At 34.6% G+C, this 23,989-nt stretch overlaps 1 protein-coding gene across 2 annotated transcripts; it reads right to left on the reverse strand.

The window, feature by feature from the left end:
• Positions 1-1,594: 1,594 nt before the first annotated feature.
• On the reverse strand, positions 1,595-14,008 carry LOC145674691 (uncharacterized). Of its 2 annotated transcripts, XM_081744923.1 has the most exons (5): positions 13,686-14,008; positions 8,366-8,592; positions 6,960-7,137; positions 5,648-5,744; positions 1,595-1,720 (listed from the first exon to the last, which is right to left on the reverse strand). In XM_081744923.1, exons 2-5 carry the CDS (start codon positions 8,582-8,584, stop codon positions 1,657-1,659), a joined length of 558 nt encoding a protein of 185 aa, XP_081601049.1. In that variant the 5' UTR covers positions 8,585-8,592; positions 13,686-14,008; the 3' UTR covers positions 1,595-1,656. The 2 variants fall into 2 exon arrangements, with proteins under 2 accessions (XP_081601049.1, XP_081601048.1); XM_081744922.1 differs by lacking the exon at positions 13,686-14,008 and having other exon boundaries at positions 8,366-11,397.
• Between the last annotated feature and the right edge of the window lie 9,981 nt (positions 14,009-23,989).

Genomic DNA, 23,989 nt, shown 5'->3' on the forward strand with positions numbered 1-23,989 from the left:
TCAAGCTTATTTCAAGCTGTCCACTTCAAGTTTAGCACATGCTTAATATGTCTCGTTTATTGCAAGCTTCTCAGTAAAGCTTGATACAAATTTATTTCTGCACGTGAGAAAATCATTCATCTGCTTGGCGACATGTATAATGTTTGATGTGAAGGTTAGTATAATGTTCAATGTGTAAGTTACATAAATGATGGTGTGTATTCTTTTGCCATCTGAGGTGTTTAGATATTGCCATCACTTTATTGGCATTATTTTAAATATATATAGGGGAAACCATACCATACTTACTATTAATAGTAAACATAGTAGTAAGCTATGGTTTCTGCAATGTTTTTAAAAGAATGCCAATAAAGTGGTGGCAATATCCAAACACCCTCAGATGGCAAAAGAACACACACCATCATTTATGTAACTTACACACTGAACATTATACTAACCTTCACATCAAACATTATACATGACGCCAACCAGATGAATCATTTTCTCACGTGCAGAAACAAATCTGTATCAAGGTTGACACTACTGGGCCTCACATCAAACCTTATACAAAATGAAATCAACCTCATATAGACAATAATCCTGCAAAAATAAACGTAAAGGTGACGACGAAAGAACTGTTAAACCTACATAAGCAATGTTCTGAAAAAGAATAGTTGTGTTCGGTCAAAATGAAAGCAAAATAATGTATACTTTCACAATCTGTATTATGCTTCTTTCCTTCGTCCATTATGCGTCTTTGCAGCACGAGGTTCAGGTTTATTTCTGTTGAGTAACATTATTGAAATATCATGTTAAATTATAAATCCATGTCTCACACAACATTGGTGTTGAATATATACCCCATACTCCAGTCTATTGAGATTAGTATCTTATCTCAACATAGAAAGCAACACTTTTCCTGAGTTCCTTGGTGAATATACTATGCGACCTGGCAGATCAGCATCCAATTAGTTTACCATTAACCACAGTTTGATGTTGAAGCTGAGCGTCCCGTTTCAGCACGAAGTTTTACATGAGACACTGACCTGTAGAATCCGAACAGTAATGCGTTCAGTGCTTGTAAGGTCTTCCACTGGGAATCAACCACGACCCTAGGCGCACCAAAGACGTACACCACTAGACAAACGTCAAGGGCTAAGTAAACTTTTAAATTATCAGATTTCAGGAAAGAAAGAAATATAAATTAAATCCTAGAACCACTGCCACACAGGGTGCGAAATACTGAGGATGGCCATTCCCATACTTCAAAATTTTGGAAGAAAATTCATCCTCAATAATTTACTGGAGAGATAAGGTGACATCGACACTGTCAGAAGTATACAAACTATTTACAGTAAATCTGTGCAGTTAGTGGACAACCTAGTGGATAAGCATTATCCCTAACCTTACATATATCAATAATTTTGGATGTTCAATATATGAAATCTTCATTTCAAAACTTTCCAGTGCAATTTTTTTTTTACTTATTTATTTACTCCTATCTCTCCCCGATCATAACTGTTATGATTTCGCATCCTGCTGCTACATAATTGAAATAAATTATCCCTACATTCTATGCAATAACTGATATAAGGTTCCATGAAAACAATCAGCTTGTATTACAATGTTATTTATTGAACTTATTTACATATTTTGTGTTATTTCTAACTTATTTCCTTAATTGGGTTCCTCAACTTCAACGGTGTGACCTTCCACTACAGGTTTTGAATTTCTTCGTTCTCTGCAAAATAACGATCATAAATACGTACTGAAAAACATGTAATTGATTGCACAGTTAAAAGAAAACATTCATATTGTTTACCTTATAAATACGCTCTCATTAAAATACATTATTATTCTTTGAAGTAAGTGCCACACAAGGCAACAGAGTCTAGCACTCGTTTCTCAGATCTGGTGATCCATGGCTTGGAAGCACTCCAAATATGATCTCTATAGCATTACGGTAGAATTTTTTATAGTGAATTAATATTCCCTAATCGAGCTCACCTATTCAGATGTTAGATTTGTAGTGTGACACTTCTTATTCAAAGTGTCTTGACTATGTCAAATACAATATAATTCATCTTCCCATACTGAAAATTAATAAAGTAATTTTAAACACTACTATACACAAACATTACCCAAACACTCTTTCGGTTTAGCGGCATCCCTTATATTCTACATTTTACGTTTTACAGCCTTATTTGATTAAATTTTGACGATCACTCATAAGAAACACTCGAAAGGAAAGAATCGCGTTTGTTACAATTACAACATACTCTCCCACAGTCTGATATTAAGTCGTCTCGGGATCGCACGAATCTGTCTGGGTCATACAGGGTCAGGGATCTGACTACTTCGGGATCACGAGTCACGAAGTATGTTACTCGTTTCATCACTGGTACCACTGCATGGTATTTATTCACTTTACCTATTTCAATGTTCTAGTGCCAGTAAATTTTCAGTAAAGTTTTTTTTTTTTTTTTAATTTCCTAGCTGAAAATGTGCATTGTTCTGTGAGAGCATCAATTGAGATAAATCCAGAAAATGTCATATTGACTCACTCGGTACTGTTGTATAAGCACGGCGTTACGAAAAACAAACGAAGTAATCACTGATATAAGAAATCACTGAGAGATGGAAGAACAAATATTTACTTATTTCTGTAATTTTCTCTCCATGCCTTGTATGAAATGCAATCTGATCTCACGATTCACAGGAAAGATAGGTCATAAGTGTGTGAACCTATATACCTTGTATTCTTCACGGAGCAACATAAATGGCAGATGATAACCTACAAGGCGTTATCCTGCGTCACGTACAACAGAACGCATGGGAAAGTGTAGAATTTACTAAAGTAGGCACCGTGTACACGGACAACTTCGTATCATTTTGCAACGAGTTTGGAACATACCTTAGAGGTTCAATGAAATATTTCTCTTTAAAAATAAAAAATAAAAAAGTTACTTGTGACTAACACGTAAAGAGGTGTTAAACAACAATTCACTGGAATTATTTGTGACAGTAAAACAAACGGATTTTAATCCTGAGCCTTACAGCGGAGGAATACATCTTTGCAACGTTTCATTCTTTCAAAACACAAGAATCACTGATAGGAAGACATGCATATTGCCTTCATCATACATATCAAATGAAGAAGGGATGACTCATTACCGTAAATGTAACACTAAGTTTATTTGACCCATATTCATGGAATGTCGTGTCGGAGTCATTAGCGTCGTTTCACAATTCATTATAGAGAAGTAATAAATACTCCTGCGACCTATCGACCTAGTTCTTTATATCCCATCTTTGAAAGCAGAGACATTTCTCAGTGTACATGGCACAAGGCAGGAAAATCACTTCATTTACTTCAATCCAGTCAAATTCTGAATGCATTTTAAGACCTATGTCTCCCTATTTATTTTCCTGTTAATTTGTTGTTGAGTGTTTACGCATACGGATACTTTGGCGTGCTCTATCCTATTGAAATCTTTTTGTCTTTGGGGGAAAAAAACTACTCTTACTTTTTTAATTTTTTTTTATTACTGCCACTGCTGAATGAAGTCTTTATCTTCTGGATAAAACATTAACCTTTATTTCTTGTTCAATTTTAGTGTTGATTACTTCTTTTTCATACTGAATGAAGTCTTATCTTCCCGAAAACTCGGGAATGTCTTTGTAAGAGAGAAATGTGCATTTACTATTATTTTGTCTTTTAACAAAATTTTCTAACTGCTGAAGTCTTTATCTTCTAGGAAAAAAATCTGTTTCTTGATTAGTTTTAATGTTATTTTACTTCTTTTCTATCTCCTGAATGAAACCGTATCTTCTGAGAAGGAAAAAAAAAACTACAATACCATCTGTATCTTAATTAATTATAGTACTTTATTGCTTGTTTCTATACTAAACGAAATAATCTTCTCGTCTGGAAGATACTGCAATTGCATATTTCTCTATTACAATGGCATTGCAGAGTTTTCCAGAATGTAAGATGGTTTCATTTAGTATAGAAAAGAAGTAATTAACTCTAATCAATCAAGAAAGAGGGTGGTATTGTAGTTTTTCTCTCATGAGATGAGTTTGTTCAGTAGATAGAAAAGATGTAAAATAACACTAAAATTAGTCAAGAAAAAAATAGGTTAGTTGCTTTCTGTTTTTCATGCAGCAGGTAGGAAATGTTTTTAGAAGGCAAATATAACAGTAAGTGCCTATCTCTTTATTACTCTGACATCGCAGTTTTCAAAAAATGAAATTTCCTGCAGTATAGAAAGCAAGTAATCAACACCAAAATTAATCAAGGAATAAAAGTTATTCTTTAAAAAAAAAAAAAAAAAAAAGATTTCATTCAGCAGATAGTAGTAATCAAAAAATAAAATTAACAGAGGTACTTTCTTCCAGAAGACAAGAAAATAAAAATGTAAACAGTAATGAATCTCGATTTTAGTTAAAATTTCCATCCTCCGAGGAAAGTAACAGGCAAGTTGCTAAATTATAAGGGATAATAAAATAATAAATACATACAAGGTAAACATTTCATCTCATTTCACTGTGTACTAATACATGAGTGCGTAAAAATGAACTCATCTCGCTATATAAAATACAAAGACCTAAGTGATTGAGTGACCGACAGATCTTTGCACAGGCCAAATCGCTTAAGATAGACAAGTTAAATATGGACAGTACATGGGATTTGTTACGTAGGATACCACTAAGGAAGGATTTTTGCAAACTCGACAGGAAGGGGAGGAAAATAATTGTGGGACGTATTTTTAAAATATGACCATATCTCCGAATTCCTTAAGGTTACAGACTTGAAATTTGATATTCGGATGTCTCATTTCAAATAATTTGACATATTTAAGCGGTTTTTTTAGTACAAAGGAAAAAAAGAAAAAAAAGGTGAGAAAGAAAAGGAGTGAGGATTACAATTATTATAAAATGTCGAAATCTCTGAATTTATGAAGGTTTGAAACATGAAATTTGGTATTTTCATATTATTTAAAATAAGTAGATAAGAATTTAAGCGCTTTTGAAATATGCCTCGGAGGTAAGAAAGGGGGGTGGAAAGAAAAATGGATGGGGATTATAATTATTATAGTAAAGTATTTAATCCCTTAAGGTGAGAGATTTGAAGTTCAGTATTTCCATTTCTCATTTAAAATACTTTGCCACGTGTTTCGGCCCTTTTTTTCTTTTTTGACATGCTAGTAAAAAGGGAAAGAAACGATGTGGAGAGGAGAAAAAAAAAGGTGGGGATTACAATTATTCTAATAAAATGTCGATATCTCTAAATCTTTTAAGATTTGAAATATGGAAGTAACTTCTCATTTAAAATTATTACAAAAGCGTTTTATGAACATATCCTAAAAGGAAGAAAAAGGGAAGGATTACAATTATTATAATAAGATGTTCATATCTTGGGGTCTGGGAAAGTAAGAGGCATTGAAACGCTGTAAATCTCTTTTTCCTCCAAATCTACAGAATTCTATGCATATGATATTGATCTAGTGACCTATAGATGTGAGAAATGTAGTGAATACAAAACGTATATGTAGAGAAGAACGCGTCCATGGACTAAGTTGCAGATCCCTAGCTTATTTAGTGATGGTAAGAACTTTCCGATCTCTCTCGTGATTGTAAGGAAAATAGGTAAAACTATACTTACCTACGCAGTAGTCTAGGCTCCGCCTGCTGCAGCCAAACACCCAATACTTCCTTCACCGTTTCTTCTGTTGCGACGGTGTACATCTTACGAACAGCAGCTGAAAAGAAAGATAGAATTTCAAGCAAATACTAGCGATTTTTATTCTTTAAAAAAAAAAACTGTCATTTGAAATAAATTTCCCTCTTAAATAGCTTTACGGAATTATGGTATGGTTTGTAAACGTGGATACCTAGAGCTGAAACTAATTCCTATATTATTTTTCAAGTCACCTAAGCTAAGCCCCTATTTTGTGATTTTTATGTAAGGGTACTATAGAAAGTTATCTTCCACCACACTTTTGGTATATTATATAATGGAAAAGTTACTTTTTCGATACAAGTGTAACAAGACTTTCTTCCGGTGCCCTTAGTGGTGATATGGTTTTGAGTCAACGTTTAAAGTCACCTTAAATAACACTACAAAACACATTAGGTTTTGGCTACCTTCGTTGTCATGAAAAATTGAAAGATGAAGACGACAGAAAGACGAAAGTTTGACTATTCGCCGTCTTGAAAGCCTGCAACTTTTCTCTTTTTATACTGGAATTATGGTAACTTCGAAAGCTATGTTCTTCTAGTGTTTTATCTGCGTTCCAGTGTTAGACAAAGAGCTCTGAAATTTTGCACCTTTAAAATATCGACAGGGGGCACAGTTTGTCATACTATGTAATACTACCAGACTAACAGTGTTGCCAACCCAACAAAGTTATATTCGTGTGGTAGACAGTATCAAATTTACAGGTATACACGAAAAGTCTGGTGAAACATTATACTTCACAGTAGTGATTCCTACACTGTACTTCAATTTAAATTCGTTGACACTATTGACTTTATTTAGCCCTGGAATCATTCCTACCTTGGAATTTTATTTGGTTTTAGATTTTCCGTACACCTTAGAAATTCTTTTGAATGCTTTTCAAAGCAAAGATTTGTTTAAATATGTACTTTGCCAGTAAAGCTTTGTTTACAACATAGAGTGTTGGATCAGTTATTGAATTTCCTATACATTCTACACAGATGTTATATTCACCCAGTAAGGGTGAACACATTTACATATTTTACTACTTGACAGTACAAGAATCCTAAAGTACTCAAAGCATACTTTATTCATGAAGAATTACTTCTGATTGCTTGGGACATACTAATATGAGAACACACGTCCAGTACGAGAGAAGTAAGACTTAATAATTAGCAAACTGGAATTTTGTATGGTTACTAGCATAAATAAATAAATGAAGTTAAATATTTCAGTACAACTTTTCAAATCAACTTACTGTTGATCTTATTGTACATTTGGTTGGACCCAAAGGTGTGCTTTTTTGCTTCATGATCCTTGGTTTCCTGCCAGAGTAGGAGAATTCCATTGCGAGTTTGTCGCACAAAGTTCTTCTGATTGCATTGTGAGCGAAACCTTTTAAAATCCTTACCACCAATTGACAGTAATACTTTTACCTGAAAGAAAGGAAAGTATTTAGATCTAATGCATGCTGAAATCAAAAAGAAAAACAATATATATAAGGGTCCGTATTGTTATGTTTTTCTACCAGTGGAAAAAAAAAAACAAAGCATGAATGAAACTAGATTAATTTTTAGATACCGTAATGTGAAGTGTGAAAAAAAAAAAGGCGTGGGGTTCTGAGTTTCACGGAAGGCCGTATCAAATGGGCTACGTGACTAACAAAAACTGTTTGCCTGGGATTTATTTGGTAACTTTCAGCTTTATATCGGAATAGCGGTTATTTAAAAGGACCATTGTCCGTTTGAATTAGAAAAAAATACTATATATATATATATGTGTGTGTGTGTGTATGTGTGTGTGTTTGTGTGTGTGTATGTATATGGAAATTACATACACTTCCAAAAGTAACAAGTAACAGTGGGTTAATCAGTGCTGCCAACAAGTAGTGTCAGAAAATAGCTAAATGACGCACAAAAACTAGCTAAAAATGGCTCAACTTACCTTAACTTATAGGTAACAGAATTTAGGAATAAAGAAACTAAATATTTGGTACTTTAAGTCTACTAGTTTACAAAGATGTTCTAATATTATTTATCTTTTGATATCCTCAAATCAAACAGTTTCACAATACAATTTGTTCCTTCATTGACTAGAAGTAATAAAATCTCTTGAATTATTTTCAACTTCTAATGCTGGGTATGGCTTGATAACACTATTGATCTATCACAAAAATATATACATGCACATGCACGCATCTCAACAAGAAAAACTCCACCCAAACTAAAAATACACTAGAAACTAATCAAACAAATTGACTATGGAGAAACCAGATCCAGGAATCCCAATTTACCGTGACGGATAGGTGAGACTGATAAAAGATATCTAATTTACTGTGACAATGTAAGTGCTGTTGTAAACAAAAGAATTAGAAAAATACCAAGATAAACTACTTTTTTTAGGTTTTTCATATTTTCTAAAAAAAAAAATTGACTGCAAAAGATTTAATTGCCGCCTAAATGACTATATTAGCAAGTATGAATGGCAAGTTGACCAAAATTATAGTCCATAGCTAATGCACATGATAATGGCTAAATTGGCAAAAATGGAGTTGATGCTAACATTGAGTCAAATGAGAGATGTTCCAAAAAGACGTAAATTAAAAGATATAACAAAGATTTGAAACCTGCTTCATAACTTGTACAGGTTTGATAGCATACTTACATATTTCTTTCCGAAGTTAGGTTCTTCAAGCTTTCTCTCAAATGTTTGAAAATCATTGAACGTTCGCAGAGGCAGAAGGCCAAAAAGTTCGGATTCTTCGTTTATGGACTCTGCTTTCACACTCACACCATTACTTAGAAGTGTGTCGACCTTCTTCTCGACGGAATATACTCTTTCACTAAGGTCAGCTAAAGTAGATTGAATTTGGCCAAATACCATTCTGATATCTGCAATAAATTTTAGGAAATATTGTTTTGAAGGTGTTAATATAACTAGAAAATATATTATTTCACAAACCATTGAAACAATTAAATGTACATTCATGTTCAAAATGATTGTCGCATATCTATAACTGTCTTCTTGTGGAAAATTTTATAGGGAAAGAATTATAAGCACGTAAATTAGAATGAGTAAAACAAATGGACAAGAAAGTTTTATTTTCGTTTTATTGTTCTTATTTACTGCTCTTTTGACATGAAATTTGCCACATACATGTCTTTGCCGATTATGCACATACCAACATTATAAGAAATACAGGGCGAATTCGTTATCAAATTTTATTCCTACAACAACATATTTATAGACATGCGACAATAATTTTGGACATGGGTGTACGTTTGTGGTGGACAAACACCGTGTGCGTAGATTTTCTCAGTTTTCTACCGTTCCCCTCCACTTTCTTCAATCCATTATTTAATTCATTCTCATCATCACCGTCTCCTTTAGGCTGCCCCGCATAACCGTGGGACAAAACTCAAAGATTTTATTTAAATATGAGTTCGCTGTTCATTTAATCAGAAATCTTGGGGGGAAAAGTGGGGAACAATTAGGAAGACGTGTGTAGAAGACCACTATGTTGCAGAATTATGACCAGGTCATTAGAGTATGACGTCATTCATCAGCACTGCGGAAGGAAAGGGTTGATTGCTCAGAGGTAGAACGTTGCCTTTTGGTGCGACGGATCTTTGGTTCAATCTCCGGCCTTATGAGTTTATGATGGACAATATCATATTCGTGAGGGTTTTCCCGTTCTCATGCCACTAATTCCTTCATAATCATTCACTATCATTAGTCATCCGTGTATCTTAACATTAACCCTAGGAAGACTAAACTATAATTGGTCACGTGAAAGACTAAGGGGGGTCAATTTTGCTCGTGGTTGTAAATTCCAATTTGAACCCTACTAATGTATTTTAAAGTTATTTAATGACTGCTACTAATAAATGTGAGTTGTAAAATTATTTTAAGACTTGTGAAATTTTATTTTAATAGGAAATATTACAAGTCCCAGTACAGACTACTACCGCATTTGGTTAGCAGACATGAAGTAGCTTGAAATACATTAGCCTGTGTAGACAAGTTACTATACTAAACCTGAGAGTATTACGTTTGATCAATGTATAAAAGTAGATTATGTTAATTTAGTCATCCATTCAAAGAATAGATAAGTTTACATGATCCTTTCAAAGTAAAACTGTACTCCTCTTAACATTTCTAAGTTGCTAAAAAAAAATGTACTTAGTCTCCTGCGCTTAAAAAAAAAAAACTACCACAATAATGTGCTTTCTAATAAAACTAAATTTAAGTTTAGATTACAGAAGAAAATACAAAAAAATTCAAACGTTGTAAAATTCATTTGTTCGGGCAAAGAGAAAAAGAAAGTGCGGGCAAATTTGACCCACCTTCGTCTTTCTATGGTTAAGGACATAACAGCGGGGTTAAGAAGAACGGGACCTACAGCTTAAAGTGAGATCCGAACCACTACTCAGTTTGCACTCGAGAGATATTGTTCTTCATTTGAACTCGAAACCAGAATCCCTTGATAACAAAAGCGATAAATCCACAGACCCATCATCCACGGAGGTCAACTGATAGAAATACGTTGCAGTGATCTTGCATACTTGTGAATATTTTAGGAGCCACTTAAGAACCAAAAGGGAAAGAACTGCAAAATGGAATCACTCTATAGTTATACACATTAAATCAATGGACAATTTTAAAAGACTATATAGTACAGAAGATCTAATTTAGTCAGTCAGAAATATAGGCTTAATTTAATTTGCTAATCAATACAGGAAGTGACTAATAGTTCTGGACCATTCATACTATCTTTCTAAATAAAACTTTTTATTATTATTATTATTAACAACAGTCAAACCTAATGGAAATCTCTGTTTCGTCGATCTACTTTCCAATGTTATAAATTTAGACACTTAATCAGCTTCTGTGGAAAAGTTTTGTTGACCGTCCGCTAGTGTGGCAGCGCACTACAGGCAGTTCGGCGGGAACTCCAAACTTGATAAAATAAAATCACAATTAAAGAGACAAGTTAAAAAAGTATTTTTCACGAATCCAACCCCCACTCAACTTGTGGACTATCATGCCTCCGACAAGGAAAATTCAAGCTTAACCAATGCTGAAGGAGTAGACTGCTGAATAATTTATGATGTAATGGCAAATCATTTGCAGAACTAGTTGACCTATGACCTCTAGTTTGAGCGAGTTGCGTTCATTTCTCGAGGTTGCGACCCTGTTCAATCGAATCATCAGCCTCAAATTACCTTTACTCTTAAAAAAAAGGGGGCAACGGTTACTCCACTTTAATCTAAGGTAAACGTATTAAAAAAAAAAAACTGGTGTAAATCAAACATTCCGGTTTAAGTGAAAAAAAGTTAAAAAAAAAACACGGTTTTGGCCAATCCTGAAAAATAGCGTCATTTCTTTATTACATCCGTTCAGATTGCAAATATTTTTCTGAGATTTTAGATCCAGACTTCATTCACCTGGTAGAAAAAAAAAGTAAACAAAAGCACTAAAATCAATTAAGAGACAGAAGTTACTGTTTTTAGAGGATAAAAAGATAAAAATGTAAGCAACGAAAAACCTAGTTTTCTTCAAACTTACACCCTCGACTTCTTACCTAACAAACTTCAAACTAATATGCCAACTTATTTTCGCGTAATAATCCATTTTTAATTATTATTAATATCTAATAAGTAATTTTTCGAAATTCATCGTTCTTTTACCGTAAACCCAAAAGTCCATACCCGATTGAACCTTTCCTTGCTCTTATTGTAAAGCGATGAAATGAGTGATATCACTTAATCTAAGATTGATGAAGTATACCTTAGAATAAGTAATTGTTACTAAATAAAGTCGGACATAAGTATTTATATTCTTCAATTTTGCCCCCAACCTCCGAATAAATATGGAAGAACATAAGGAACGAAAGATAAGCATGATGCATTCTAAAATGAGTGAAATGTCCAGGCTTGCTTGCTGCATTTAAATATCATCCGTACCGATTCTTGGGGAAGCCACATCAGTTAAAATTTTTAGTGTATCGGTGAAAGCTAAAACAAGAAAGCTTAGGCAATGTATTAATTCAAAGCAGTTTTCTCCTCGATTGTAGAGATAAAACGTAATTTTCATTACTTTAGCGGACGGCTCTCCAAATTTAAAGCGATTTTGTTGATTTTTTCACTAGATTTGAGGCACTACTTTACAAACACTTCACGAACCACAGCTAAGCGAGCGGAGGGGATTAGAAGCCCCGTAGGACTCGTTTTTTCCCCTTATCTTTTAAGTTACACACGATTGGCAATGCAGCCATTGTAGACTGTCATTTTCCAAAACTTAACATACAAATACTGTCATTTCGTTCCTTGCTTGTATTCAACCGCCTTCCGCCCTGGCAAATAGCTCCACCATAACATACATACTTTCCCATGTATACTCATTTGCACATACAATTTATTGAGTTTAAAACACTTACATTATCATTTAACTACCTTCATTATTAATATGGGGTTAACTTTAGCAGATGGCTCTACCTAATTAAATAAATTATTTTAATGTGTTTAGACTTAATAAATCGTATCTGTTATATAGAATCCTACGAAATGGAAAATTAAGTATGTTATGGTGGATCTAATTGACAAGGCGGTAGGCAGACGAATACAAGCAAGGAATGAGATGGCAGTAAGTACATATGAAGCTTTGGAAAATGACCGTCTGCAATGGTTGCAGTGCCAAACGCGTGTAACTTAAAAAGTAGGGGGGAAAAAAACGAGCCCTGCGGGGCATCTATTCCCCTTCGTTCGCTCAGCTATGCTACGTAAAGTGTTATGTAACGGCATATTTTTTGAACTGGGGGTGGCAATATTTTGCTTAAATTTTGTACTTTCTTGGTATATATTTTGTATTTTTTTAATGGTTTAGGTAGGTTAAGTTAGTTTGGGTTAGTTTAGGTTAGGCTGGGTTAAGATACTTGGGCATTACTCGAGCAGATGGTTCTACCAAATGTTCACACATTGCATTTCCCGGTTCCTTTTTGTAGAATATCCACTAAATGAGAAGCTAGTGCATAAACCACGAACCAACTTGTGCTAGGTGGCCACAAAAAAAGCACGAATGCCATCTAACGGAGTCAGGGCAGGAGTGTAGCTGGGAGTCCCGAGAGGAGCGAGGGGATGCGTCCGTAGAGAGCAGGCGTGTCAGCGACGGAGGACATGCACATAAACGAGGAAAGTGGAAAAATACATAAAATATCTGCAATAATTTTTACATGGTGATTTTACCTGAATTCGTACTTTCTTCCTATATTTTCTGTTTTTGATGATTTAGGTTAGGTTTGGTTAGTTATGTTAGTAATTACGGTTACGTAACACCAACTCATTTCTCCTGTAAAGACGGTGGTTTTACCTGACTTTGGCCCCCAAGTTCCAAAATTCTCTATATGTAACAGTATTATCTCAAATCTAGTGAAAAATGACCATAAAATCGATATAAATATGGTACAGCCGTCTGCTAAAGCAATGCCTTAACAGTTATCAAGTATTCCACCTATAAATTTTTAATATGATAAAGCCGTCTGCTGAAGTTAACGCTCTAATTTTTGTACTGATATTCAGGGGTGCCCGAGGAAAATTTTCTAGGGAGGGGCCCATCTCCATGGTTGCTATATTACGCCTGGTATTTAATATACATGATTTCCTATATTACGTATACATTTTCGTAAGCCAAAGGGGGCCCGGGCCCCACCCCCTCCCCTTCGGGCGCCTATCCTGATGCTAAATGTCAAGAGCCATCACTGACTTTAAAGAATCCAATGGTTAAATATGGTATACATTATACGGATGAACACACTTAAAAAAAAGAAAACAACATAAAAGGTATAAACATAAAATTCCATCCATATTTGAAAAGTAATACTATCCTAAAAGCGCTCAGCGCACTAGTCTAAAATAAAAATCACCTTCTTATTTTGTAACTAAAACTAAAGTAGGGCTTACTATTACATTTCATACACATAGCTTACCTTTGTTTACCTTTTGGAAGAAATCAAGCGCCAAATCTCAGACTACTCACCAATCCTACAGATGGCTCCATTTGCTAAACAATCGACAAACGTCAAGCGTTTTGAATCAAGCTTGAAATAGGCTTAGTAGAAAGTTGATAAATTCAAGCTTCTTTTCAAGTTAAAAACAAGCTAAAATAAACGTTGATTGTCGCTTGTCGCATTCAAGCTTCTTTTCAAGTTAAAAACAAGCTAAAATAAACGTTGATTGTCGCTTGTCGCATCAACTGTACATTGCTAAGCCAAAATCAAGGGAAAGCGACCCTTGATTTAAGCTTACATGCTATCTGGGCTTACGTTCTTTAGACTACGGAAGACAATGATTAAAGCAAGTGAATGAAGTTAAAAAATTAGGCGGAACGAGAAAATCGGAGGAAACGGGAATATTTCAAGAAAACCCATTGATACGATGCTGTCCACCACAAACTTAGTTGGCCGGGGAGCGAACCACGCACCCCACATACCAGGGTAAAAACTCTATCACTGAGCCAGCGTGCCTCCGCTGTAGGATAAAGAAGACGGTGATGATGAGAATAAATGAAATAGTGAAATAAAGAAAGTGAGAGAAAATGGGGAACCCGAAAAAATCAAGTACGGTGTTTGTTCACCACAGAAGTCCAACTAACGTCTTTAAAAGTGAAACATATATTATATATAGACACAAGCCAAGGTATTTTCCTTTTTTTTTTTTTTTTTTTGTGATATAAGTACTGTCTCATAACTTTGCACACAATCTTAACTATATATGCAACTACGTGAACTGATAAAGGGTTATTTCTGCTTGTTGTGGAAAGTTGAAATTTGGCATGATTGTGGTTTTCCAAGACTAACCCACAGCAAAATTGTCAAAATTGAATATTTTTAATTTTTAGGGGTTCTAAAGGAGCCATGAAAAAAATCCCCATGTTATTTAAAAGTGCCTTTCTTTGGATTTATAATCTTTTGTTTCAGGTACTTGAATTTGGAATAAAAACTTGAAATTCTGTATGCTTGTATGTTTTCGTTTGCGTTACCTAAGTAAATCACCAAAAATAAAAATTTTTAAATTTAAAGTTGTTTTACGGGGAACTGAAAACTCTTCTCCGTGTTATTGATATGGGACATTTTTTACACCCCAAAATTATTGGGCACTTCCTGTAGGACTATAATGATAAAATTTGATATGATTGTAGCTTTTCGCGACTAACGTACAGGAAAGTTGTCAAAACGGAATATTTTTAAGTCTTAGAGGGTCTAAAGGGAAGATGAAGAAATTTCCCATGCTATTTAAATTGGCCTTTCTTGGACATTTAATCTCACATTTTAGGTACTTGGAATGGAATAAAAACTTGAAATTAGGAATGCTTGTACGTTTTCGTTAGCGCTACCTAAGTAAATCATTAAAAATAAAACTTTCCAACTTTAGAGTGATTTTATGGGGAACTAAAAAATCTTTCCCAAGTTATGTATATGGATCATCTTCTATACCCCAACATGTTTAGGCACTTCCAACAGGATTAGAATGGTGAAATTTGGTATGATTGTATCCTTTCGGAGCTAACCGACAGGAAAATTGCCAAAAGTGAATATTTTTAATTTTTAAGGGGTCTAAAGGAGGATGATGTAATTCCCATGATATACAGGGTGTCTGACCTAACTTTGCGACCTGACATATTTCCGAAGTAACAAAAAATTGACAAATCGAGTTACGAGAGAATGTACCCATGCGAGAGGCTTATAAAATGCTGTAAACGACATTTGCTACCAGGAGTCTCATCACAGGTCTCCAGGGGCCAACTTGAAAATTTCAAATAGAAATCCCTTATTTTAATTGCAGATTCAGAATCTCCGATGGAAACTAAGCAACTTTTACTTGAAGCATTTTTCGTTATTCTGATAGATGGCGCTTTAATTGAAAAAGATGAATATCATCCTGCGTACATCCCCTAACATTACGACCTCAAAATTTTTCGAAATAACAAAAAAGTGACAAATCTAGTTGGGTAAAAATGTACACATGTCAGGGACCTATATAATTCTCTAAACAACAAGTGATCCAGGGGTCCCATTATAGGGCCCCAGGGGCCAATTTGAAAATTTCAAATGGAACACCCTACTTCTGTTGCAGATTCGAATTTTGCGATCGAAAATACGCAAATTTTACTTGAAGTACTTTTCGTTATCCGCCTAGATGGCGCCGTAATAACAAAATATAAATTAAAAAAGAAAGAAAAAAGATATCAATGTACGCTACCTGGGACTGATGATAAACTAAATATCTCGAGAAATACTCATGCAATTAAAGAGCACGAAATACGTGACCAATATTTTGAAAAGGCTTAGCATAAAACAAAATTGCTTTCATTTACATTTCAATGTGACCATGGTAGAGCATTACTGTACGGAAAGGGAAGTTATTGTGTTTTGCAACAAGGAACGAACATCTTTCCTAGAAATTAAAGGTCAAGTAGACCAATATGTTTGTTAAATATCACGTGACATGGACAGATTAAACAAAATCATTATTTCACACTAGTACCTAAAAGCACTATTGACAAAGGAGATTTCGCAGGAGAACAAATTTACAAAACCTGGATAAAGCGCAAAGAAGCTTAATTGATATACAATGCTATTGTAAATGATCTTCCCGATTTCAAAGGTTAATAACTCACGTTTCTTTAGTCACAGTGACATGCAGCTTATGTTAAAAGAGATAAAACTAAAATTATTATTATTATTATTATTATTATTATTATTATTATTATTATTATTATTATTATTATTATTATTATTATTATTATTATTATTATTATTATTATTATTTGTTTACAAACAGCTGAATGTTTTTATTCTTGTCAAAGTTGCTCAAGATGAGTACCGTTTGTAATTCAACATACATCAGTTTGATAGTCTAATTCTTGACACACTCTTTTCTACATTTCAGTGTCAGGAGATCCATCTGCTTATTAAATGTGTTCTCAAAGTTCAGTTAAATTATTAGGGAGAGGTGACTGATACACTTGGATTTAACATAATCCTAACTTCGTTGAAAATTCCGTTTCACATGAAAGTAGAGAACAAACAAACGCTGCCCTATCTTCGTTTCCTGCTATCTAGATTTACTGTTACCCTAGTTACGGAATGTGTAACTACACATCAGCTTTATCAGCCATGTAGTGTTGTCCCGTGTTTTTTTTTTTCGAACAACTTGATTATCGTGAGTCCCCTTGACTCTCCCAACTTGGTTGTCTAAAATTGGCAGATGAAAAAATGTAATTGATGTTTCACGACATATACTCAAACTGCACACCTTTCATGGTCTGGCAGTGAGCAATTCGATAGTAAAACACAAATACTGCATTCCTGCTGATGTCCAGTTCAATAAGTGCAACTTCATCAATAACCCTTTGACGAAGATTATCCAAAGTGTTTGGCATTCTTTGATATACTCGGATTTTTTAGATAAACCCAGAAAAAGTAGTTTAGTGGCGATAAATCAGGGGAACAGAGAACGAACCGGCCACCCAATCTCACCTCTTTTGCCAATTCGTTATTTAGGAAATTGCCGCTTCTTTGTGCGGTCCTGCACATCGTGCTGAAACTATATATGGGCAAAATTGTCTTCTGTAGTGTCTCTCATTGCTGAAACTACTTGATTTCGAAGTATCTCATCACACAGTTTAGAAGTCAAATTTTTATTAATAAAATATATCCCGATACATTGGACCAATTATTGTATATTTAGAACTGCTGCCCAGATATTCAAATTTTCAGGATCTAGAAGGTGTTTGAAAGGACCAATGAGATTGCTGTCCAATCAAAAACTGCAATTATGTCTGTTAATGTAACCGATTAGGTGGAACGCACCTTCATCAGAGAACGCAATGCTGGTAAGAAAAGTGGGATCATCATTGATTTGTTTCTTCATATCTTCACATAATTCTACACGGCGATCAAAGACATCTTCATTCAGCTGGTGTATCAAGTGAATTTTCTATAGGTGGAACTTCATTTTCCTCAACACTCTTTTCGCAGACATGTGACTAATGTCATGTTGTTCAGCAGCTTTATGAATGGTAAGTTGAGTATTTTCAACAAATGACAGCAACATCAAGCTGTTTGTCTAAGGTTTTGGTCGAAGAGGAATGTTACAATTCTTTATAGTTACCGTTTCCTCGACGCGTCGTACGATGCAATCGACAGTAGATATCGAAATGGGATTGTGTGGAACGCGAATTTTTTCGTTAAATATTACCCTTACTCCCGCACATGACCTTTGGTGATTGTCTCGTCCTCGTATCATCGAGAGAGTTAAAACTTTACTTTGAGAGCTTTAATACAAATCAGTTGAAATACTGTTGAAATGCACTGAGTGTTCAGAGGTTCTCTGTAATAATGGTTATTGCTAACAATATCAAATGGCTTTTACATTGCCGGACCGTCATTTTCAATCAACCATAAGTATTTATAGAACATGACATAGGGGTGACACGTGTTTTCTGTTCAAATGTTACTTGTCCCACTAAATTTATAAGAGCACATTTGCTCTGTCAGATCTACCGATCAATTTTACATGTTCATATTTACTTTCACTTCTCAGATGGAATTACATGCAGTTTCAAATCAAATTATAATTATAGATATCTACATGACCATAACAACAAACTGATGATATCCTTTCAAACTTCAATAGATCCACCGATCAACCTTACCTCTCACACGGAATGTACTTGAACCTGAACCTACAAAATGGGGGGTGATGTATATATTTCCTGAAAGCTTGGGCCAAAGTAAGATCAAAACCAGTTACCAAAATTGGAGAGGTCTCAAGCATTTCGTTTGAGAGCAGCACGTTTCTCATTTTTATTAACACCTTTAAGCGTGTCTTATAGTCCGTTGCAACCCCGAAAAATCTGAAACGCTGGGACAAATATGAAAACAGAAAAACATGTCTTTCATCATTTCAAAAGTATAACGTATCAAAGTACAATAAATTGTCCCAGGGTCCCCCGCAGGGTCCCAGACGGGGTACAACTCAAAATTTTTAAATGGAAAGGGGAATCAACTTGCACATCATATGAAAGTTGATGTTAAATAAAAGAAAATAAATCAAGTCGCGACTCTCTATGATAAGCCTGTGCAAAATAGCGGTGGGTCAAAATATCTACACAATCTTTATTGCAAAGTCTATGGCCACTCGTATGAATATGAAACGTTGGGGTAGGTATAGAAACAAAAACACGGATATGTCATTTTTTCAAAAGTATAATGATTCAAAGTAAAAAAAAATGTTCCAGCGTCCCTCGCAGAGTCCCAGACGGGGTCCAACTCAAAATGTTGAAATGGAAAGGGGTTCAAGTTGAGTATCGTATGAAAGCTTATGTTAAGTGAAAGAAGAGAAAACAAGTCTCGACTCTTGATGAAAAAGTCTATTGCCACTTTTATTAATCTGAAACGGTGAGACAGGTGTAAAAAAAAAAAAAAAAAAAAAAAAAAACTAGAACGTATCAAATCTTCATCACTTGTTACACACCTCGTTTAAACTTACCTACCCATTCGTATACTTGTGTTCTACTCAAAAAACTTTTATATAGTGAATTTCTATTAGTTTCAACTTTTCAGCTAACAAATCTAATGATAAGCCTCTGCCCCACGTTGGTGCAAACCTCCAAGGGTGTCGCCACCTTGTTTCACTAATTTCCAACATCCTACTCGGAAGGCAGGCGTGCAAGGACCATCTGAGAATAGTTCTGGAACCACCAATACTAACAAAGAAGCACAAATTTTATCGAAGTTTTGTATTTTTTATACATCTTTTCCGGTATTTATTGAATGGATCTTGTAGATTGCAGTCACATCTTGTATCTACTTTTTTTCTCTTTTTTCTTACTTTTATTCATTTTCCTTTGTCTTCTTTCCTCGTCTTTGGGCTTAACATCTTCAGGATATTGAGGTGCCTTTATATTTTCATGACATTGTAGTTAGAAAATTAAACCATCCCTTATTTGTTCATTTTATTTATTTATTTTGTAAAAAAAATCATACATGTATACAGAGGTAGACAGCACATGGGTGTAACCTGAAAAGAAACAAGGTGAAAAGAAATAATATATAATTGATTAGTTAACGTAGATCGCTATGGAGTTAAAATTGTAATAGATAGAGACAAAATAATTTATGCGGTCAACTAAGTGTCCCAAGAATATATTTGTTCCCCATTTTTAACTCCGTACTAAAACCGGAAGTGACAGAAATTCATTAGTTTTCCATTTAAACATTTATCTACATAGAGCAGACACGATCAGACATAGCGAGAAGCTTTTTCATGGAATAGATTTAGCGTCCTAAGAATAGGTACCGTCCATGGGCGCCCAAAGGGGAGGGCAGGGTTGGGCCCGGGCCCCCCTCTGTCTCACGAAAGTATATGAAGTTTCTTAAGATTTTCTTAATACAAATAAAAAAATCCAAACGTAATATAGCAACCAGAGAGTTCGGTCCCCCTCTAGAAACTTTTCTTCAGGCGCCCATGATACAGCCTTTCTCCTTAATTTCCTATTCAAACTGGAAGTGGAAGAAATCAACCACTTCCGGTTTCAATGTTGATTGCCACAGAATAAAAATGGTAATATATAACGAGGAGCGGTTTTCTGTAATCAATTAGACGTTCTTAAAACATATTCCATCTCCACTAGATAAATACAGGGTGGCCACATAAAAGTATCTTGGCCGGATAATGCTACAGAAGAATAAATACGTGTGTATAATTAGCTGAGTAATTAAGGCCGATACCATTGTTCCGCCCGATGTTCTGTTATGTATCTGAAATTTCATACCCGTTTAGTTATAGTAAACAATTCACATAAAGAAGATGATTTCCGTGGTTCGTCGAATTCTTAAAGTGGAATAATATTTATAGTGGGGTCAATTAAGAACACACAAGAGATCTTCACTGCCTGTTACGCATGATCTACCTCCGAAACACTGTGTCCAGAACCTGGTGCCAATCAAACCGGGATTGTTGCGAATGTAGGTAGGTAGAAACAAAATGTTGTTCGAACACTGAACGCCATCTGAAATATTCAGCAATGGATAATACGAATCGTGCAGAAGTTTACCCGGAAACTATCTCTGCCGGTCGGAGTGTTACGAACAACGTGTCAGCGTGTACTAAACTCTTTCAAACTGAAACCATACTCGAGTCCAGAAATTGATGGAGTCAGACTTGTAAATGGATTCTGTATTGTAATTGTTTACTGACTATTAAAAAAAAAAAAAAAAAAAAAAAACGGGAACAACATACAGCTACTGGACTGATGAGGACTCAAATTGCGATCCCTCACTCGTTTTGTAGTACATGCTCATGAATGTATAAAGATCAGAACTCTATTATCGGGCACATTTCACTGTATTTAAAGGTGGAAATGTTTTCCATTTCAACATCACACTCGTTTCTGTAGGTAATCGTGTGCTAAATATTTCAACCTAAAACAGATGAAACATAATTATGTATTTATTAACAAAAACAACATTTTAACGACAAATGACCAGGTAGAAAACATACTGAAGAATCTAATATATATATATATATATATATATATATATATATATATATATATATATATCCAGGATCGGATGACATAAAGGGATTTTTTTTAAAAACGACTCCCATTTGTGGATTCCATATTTAACTAAGCTTTATAATAAATTCTCAGAACTAGGAATCTTCCCAGAAATATGGAAGATTGCGAAATTAGTTTTACTCCAAAAGAACACTTCGGATCAAACTAACTCGCCGAAATCGTACAAGCCTATATGCTTATTGAACACTATCGGAAAAATATATGAAAAAAAAATACTTGCAAGTCGAATGAGTGCCAAGAGAATTAGAATAAAAAATTGTGGGCTTCAATATGGCTTCAGAAAGAATAAAGGAACAACAGAGGTCATCAACTCGTTATTAAATCACATAGAATTAGCACGTGACATTGGCAAAAAATACACAATAATTATTTTCATAGACATAAGTGGCGCGTTCGACAATCTTTGTTGGCCAATGATGTTTATAGAGTCAGAAAGACTAGATATTCACAACAAAATTCTTAATACTATTAAAAGTTATCGTACAGATTGATGGATCATTTATAGCGGACACTCCTTTGAATATAAAAAGAACATAACAAAAGGATGCCCACAGGGATCAGCTTCAGGACCGTTACTCTGGGACATCACGCTCCAACCGGCACTGGAATTGTTGAATAATCTTGAAGAGATCTCCGGAATTGTAGCTTACCCTGATGACCTGGCAGTAATGATTAATGCAGAGACCAGAACAAAGTTAGAGGAAAAGGCAAATAAAGTAATGGAAGTGCTCCTGGACTGGGCTAAAAGAGCAAAATTGGAAATCTCAACCAGTAAGACAAAATATATGTTAGTAAAATGAAAACTAAAAAGGAATCAAATTATCAAAATTGCAAATAATTCAATAGGTAGGGTAGAAACCTTTAAATATTTAGGAGTGTGGCTTCGAACATCATGTCATGAAGGATAACGAGAAAATTATTAGTATTGCAAATAATATTTTCTACATCATGGCAATGGAATATAGACTTTCTCCCAAACATAGTCAATTGTATTACAAAACTATATTCAAGCAATAGTTTCGTATGGTTCCAGTGCCTGGGGTCACAGAATCCTTGAAAATGTCAGAGTTTGCAGAAAAAATAGATAGTGCACAGAGAACAATTCTATTAAGTATCTGAGGTGCCATGACAACAACGCCTGTTGAGGCTCTGCAGATTATATTAGGTATTGAGCACTCCACCTAACAATATTAAGAACAGCGGGAAAATATTGGATTCAAAAAGGAAATTTTTAAAAATGAAACATTTTTTTCAAAGGAGACTAATTTTAACGAATGACCTTGAATCCTTCATTTTGTTCAAATGGCAAGACCACTGGAGTATGTGTAACAAGTCCGCCAAAGTACACGAAATGTTTCCAAACGTCAAAAAACGATTAGAATTGGGGCATTTAGACATGAATAAGCATGTTGTCCAATTTTTAAGCGGGCATGGACCTTTTCGCTCGACGTTTCATAAAATAGGCTTACTGGAAAGCAACGTTTGTGACTGTGGCAAGATACAAACTCCGGACCACTTGGTGTTCGAGTGTAGCAATATACTATTACCAGAAGAGAAGCAAATAATTAGAAGAAACTTACGTCAAGTAAATAGTCAACATGGCATTTTGGAATTAATTTGCAATGGCAATTATAGATGTCTTTTCAGGAAAAAGTGTTCTAGAACCTTAGAAATTAAAAATGTCCAAATAGGAATAGACTTAGCCAGGAGACGTCGAACTGAGTGACATTAATTAGAATATAAACCTGGGCTTAAGTCCAACGGACATAATACTTACCAATAACAAGTTATTTTATACAGTTTATAATTATCAATATTTTAGCATGTTGTGTGTGTGTGTGTGTGTAAATGTGAACTGTTGTTGTAGTGTAACTGTGTCATAATTATTTAGCATCTTAGGTTATCTGGAGGACCGTAGACTAAGTATGCTAAGAAATAATGTAAATTAGTTGGAGAACCAACGATTATGGTAAGGCTGAATATGGGAATGTATATAGTGGAAAACCATTATTTATCTCTGTTAGTGTAATTATCATCAGAAGAGAACCAACGAATATTACTCACAGGAAGAAAACCATGAAAGTTTAATGTTTAATAAATATCATAAATTAAATGTAAGTTCTGGTGGGAAAATACACAACACTTTTCCTTAATACTTATAACTAATATTCTACATAAATATTATATTTTCATATTTAATCAAATTTTAACATTCAACTATACAGAGTTCAAGTAATGTAATTGTGTGAGAATTGTTTATGGAATGGTTTATGTTTGTGTGTTCTGTATGTATGTGTTTTATCTTTCTTTAAAAAAATAAATACATATTTCTATTCAGCATAACAAGGAAGAACAAGTATTGGAATACAGAGCCTTATATAAACATCAGGCATCAGGCTTAAAGTCCAGGCCCCACCCCAGCTTTTTTGGGAGATATATTTATTATCAAAACGACTCTAATTCACTTTCTTTCTTTTTCTTTCAAAAATTTAGCTTTTTATTTAGGAATTATATTTCTGGGCTTTCGACATTTCAAGTTTGAGAGATGACGTCCTTGGTGATCACACTATCCGAGGAAAGGGAAACAAAAATGCTTGGGGAAGGAAGGAAGCGGCCTTGGACCTGTATGCTAGATACCATCTTGGC

This window comes from Thermobia domestica, chromosome 17, assembly GCF_964235325.1.
Source record: "Thermobia domestica chromosome 17, izTheDome1.hap1.1, whole genome shotgun sequence".
Classification (NCBI taxonomy): domain Eukaryota; kingdom Metazoa; phylum Arthropoda; class Insecta; order Zygentoma; family Lepismatidae; genus Thermobia; species Thermobia domestica.

Bases quoted from the DNA above. Each gene is read 5' to 3' on its own strand.
- LOC145674691 (XM_081744922.1), bottom strand. From the start codon at position 8,689: ATGAATGTACATTTAATTGTTTCAATGGTTTGTGAAATAATATATTTT. The intron at 5,745-6,959 runs GTAAGTTGATTT...CTTTCTTTTCAG, and splicing joins AATGTACAATAAGATCAACA to CTGCTGTTCGTAAGATGTAC. The intron at 1,721-5,647 runs GTAAGTATAGTT...GTTATTTTGCAG, and splicing joins GAGCCTAGACTACTGCGTAG to AGAACGAAGAAATTCAAAAC.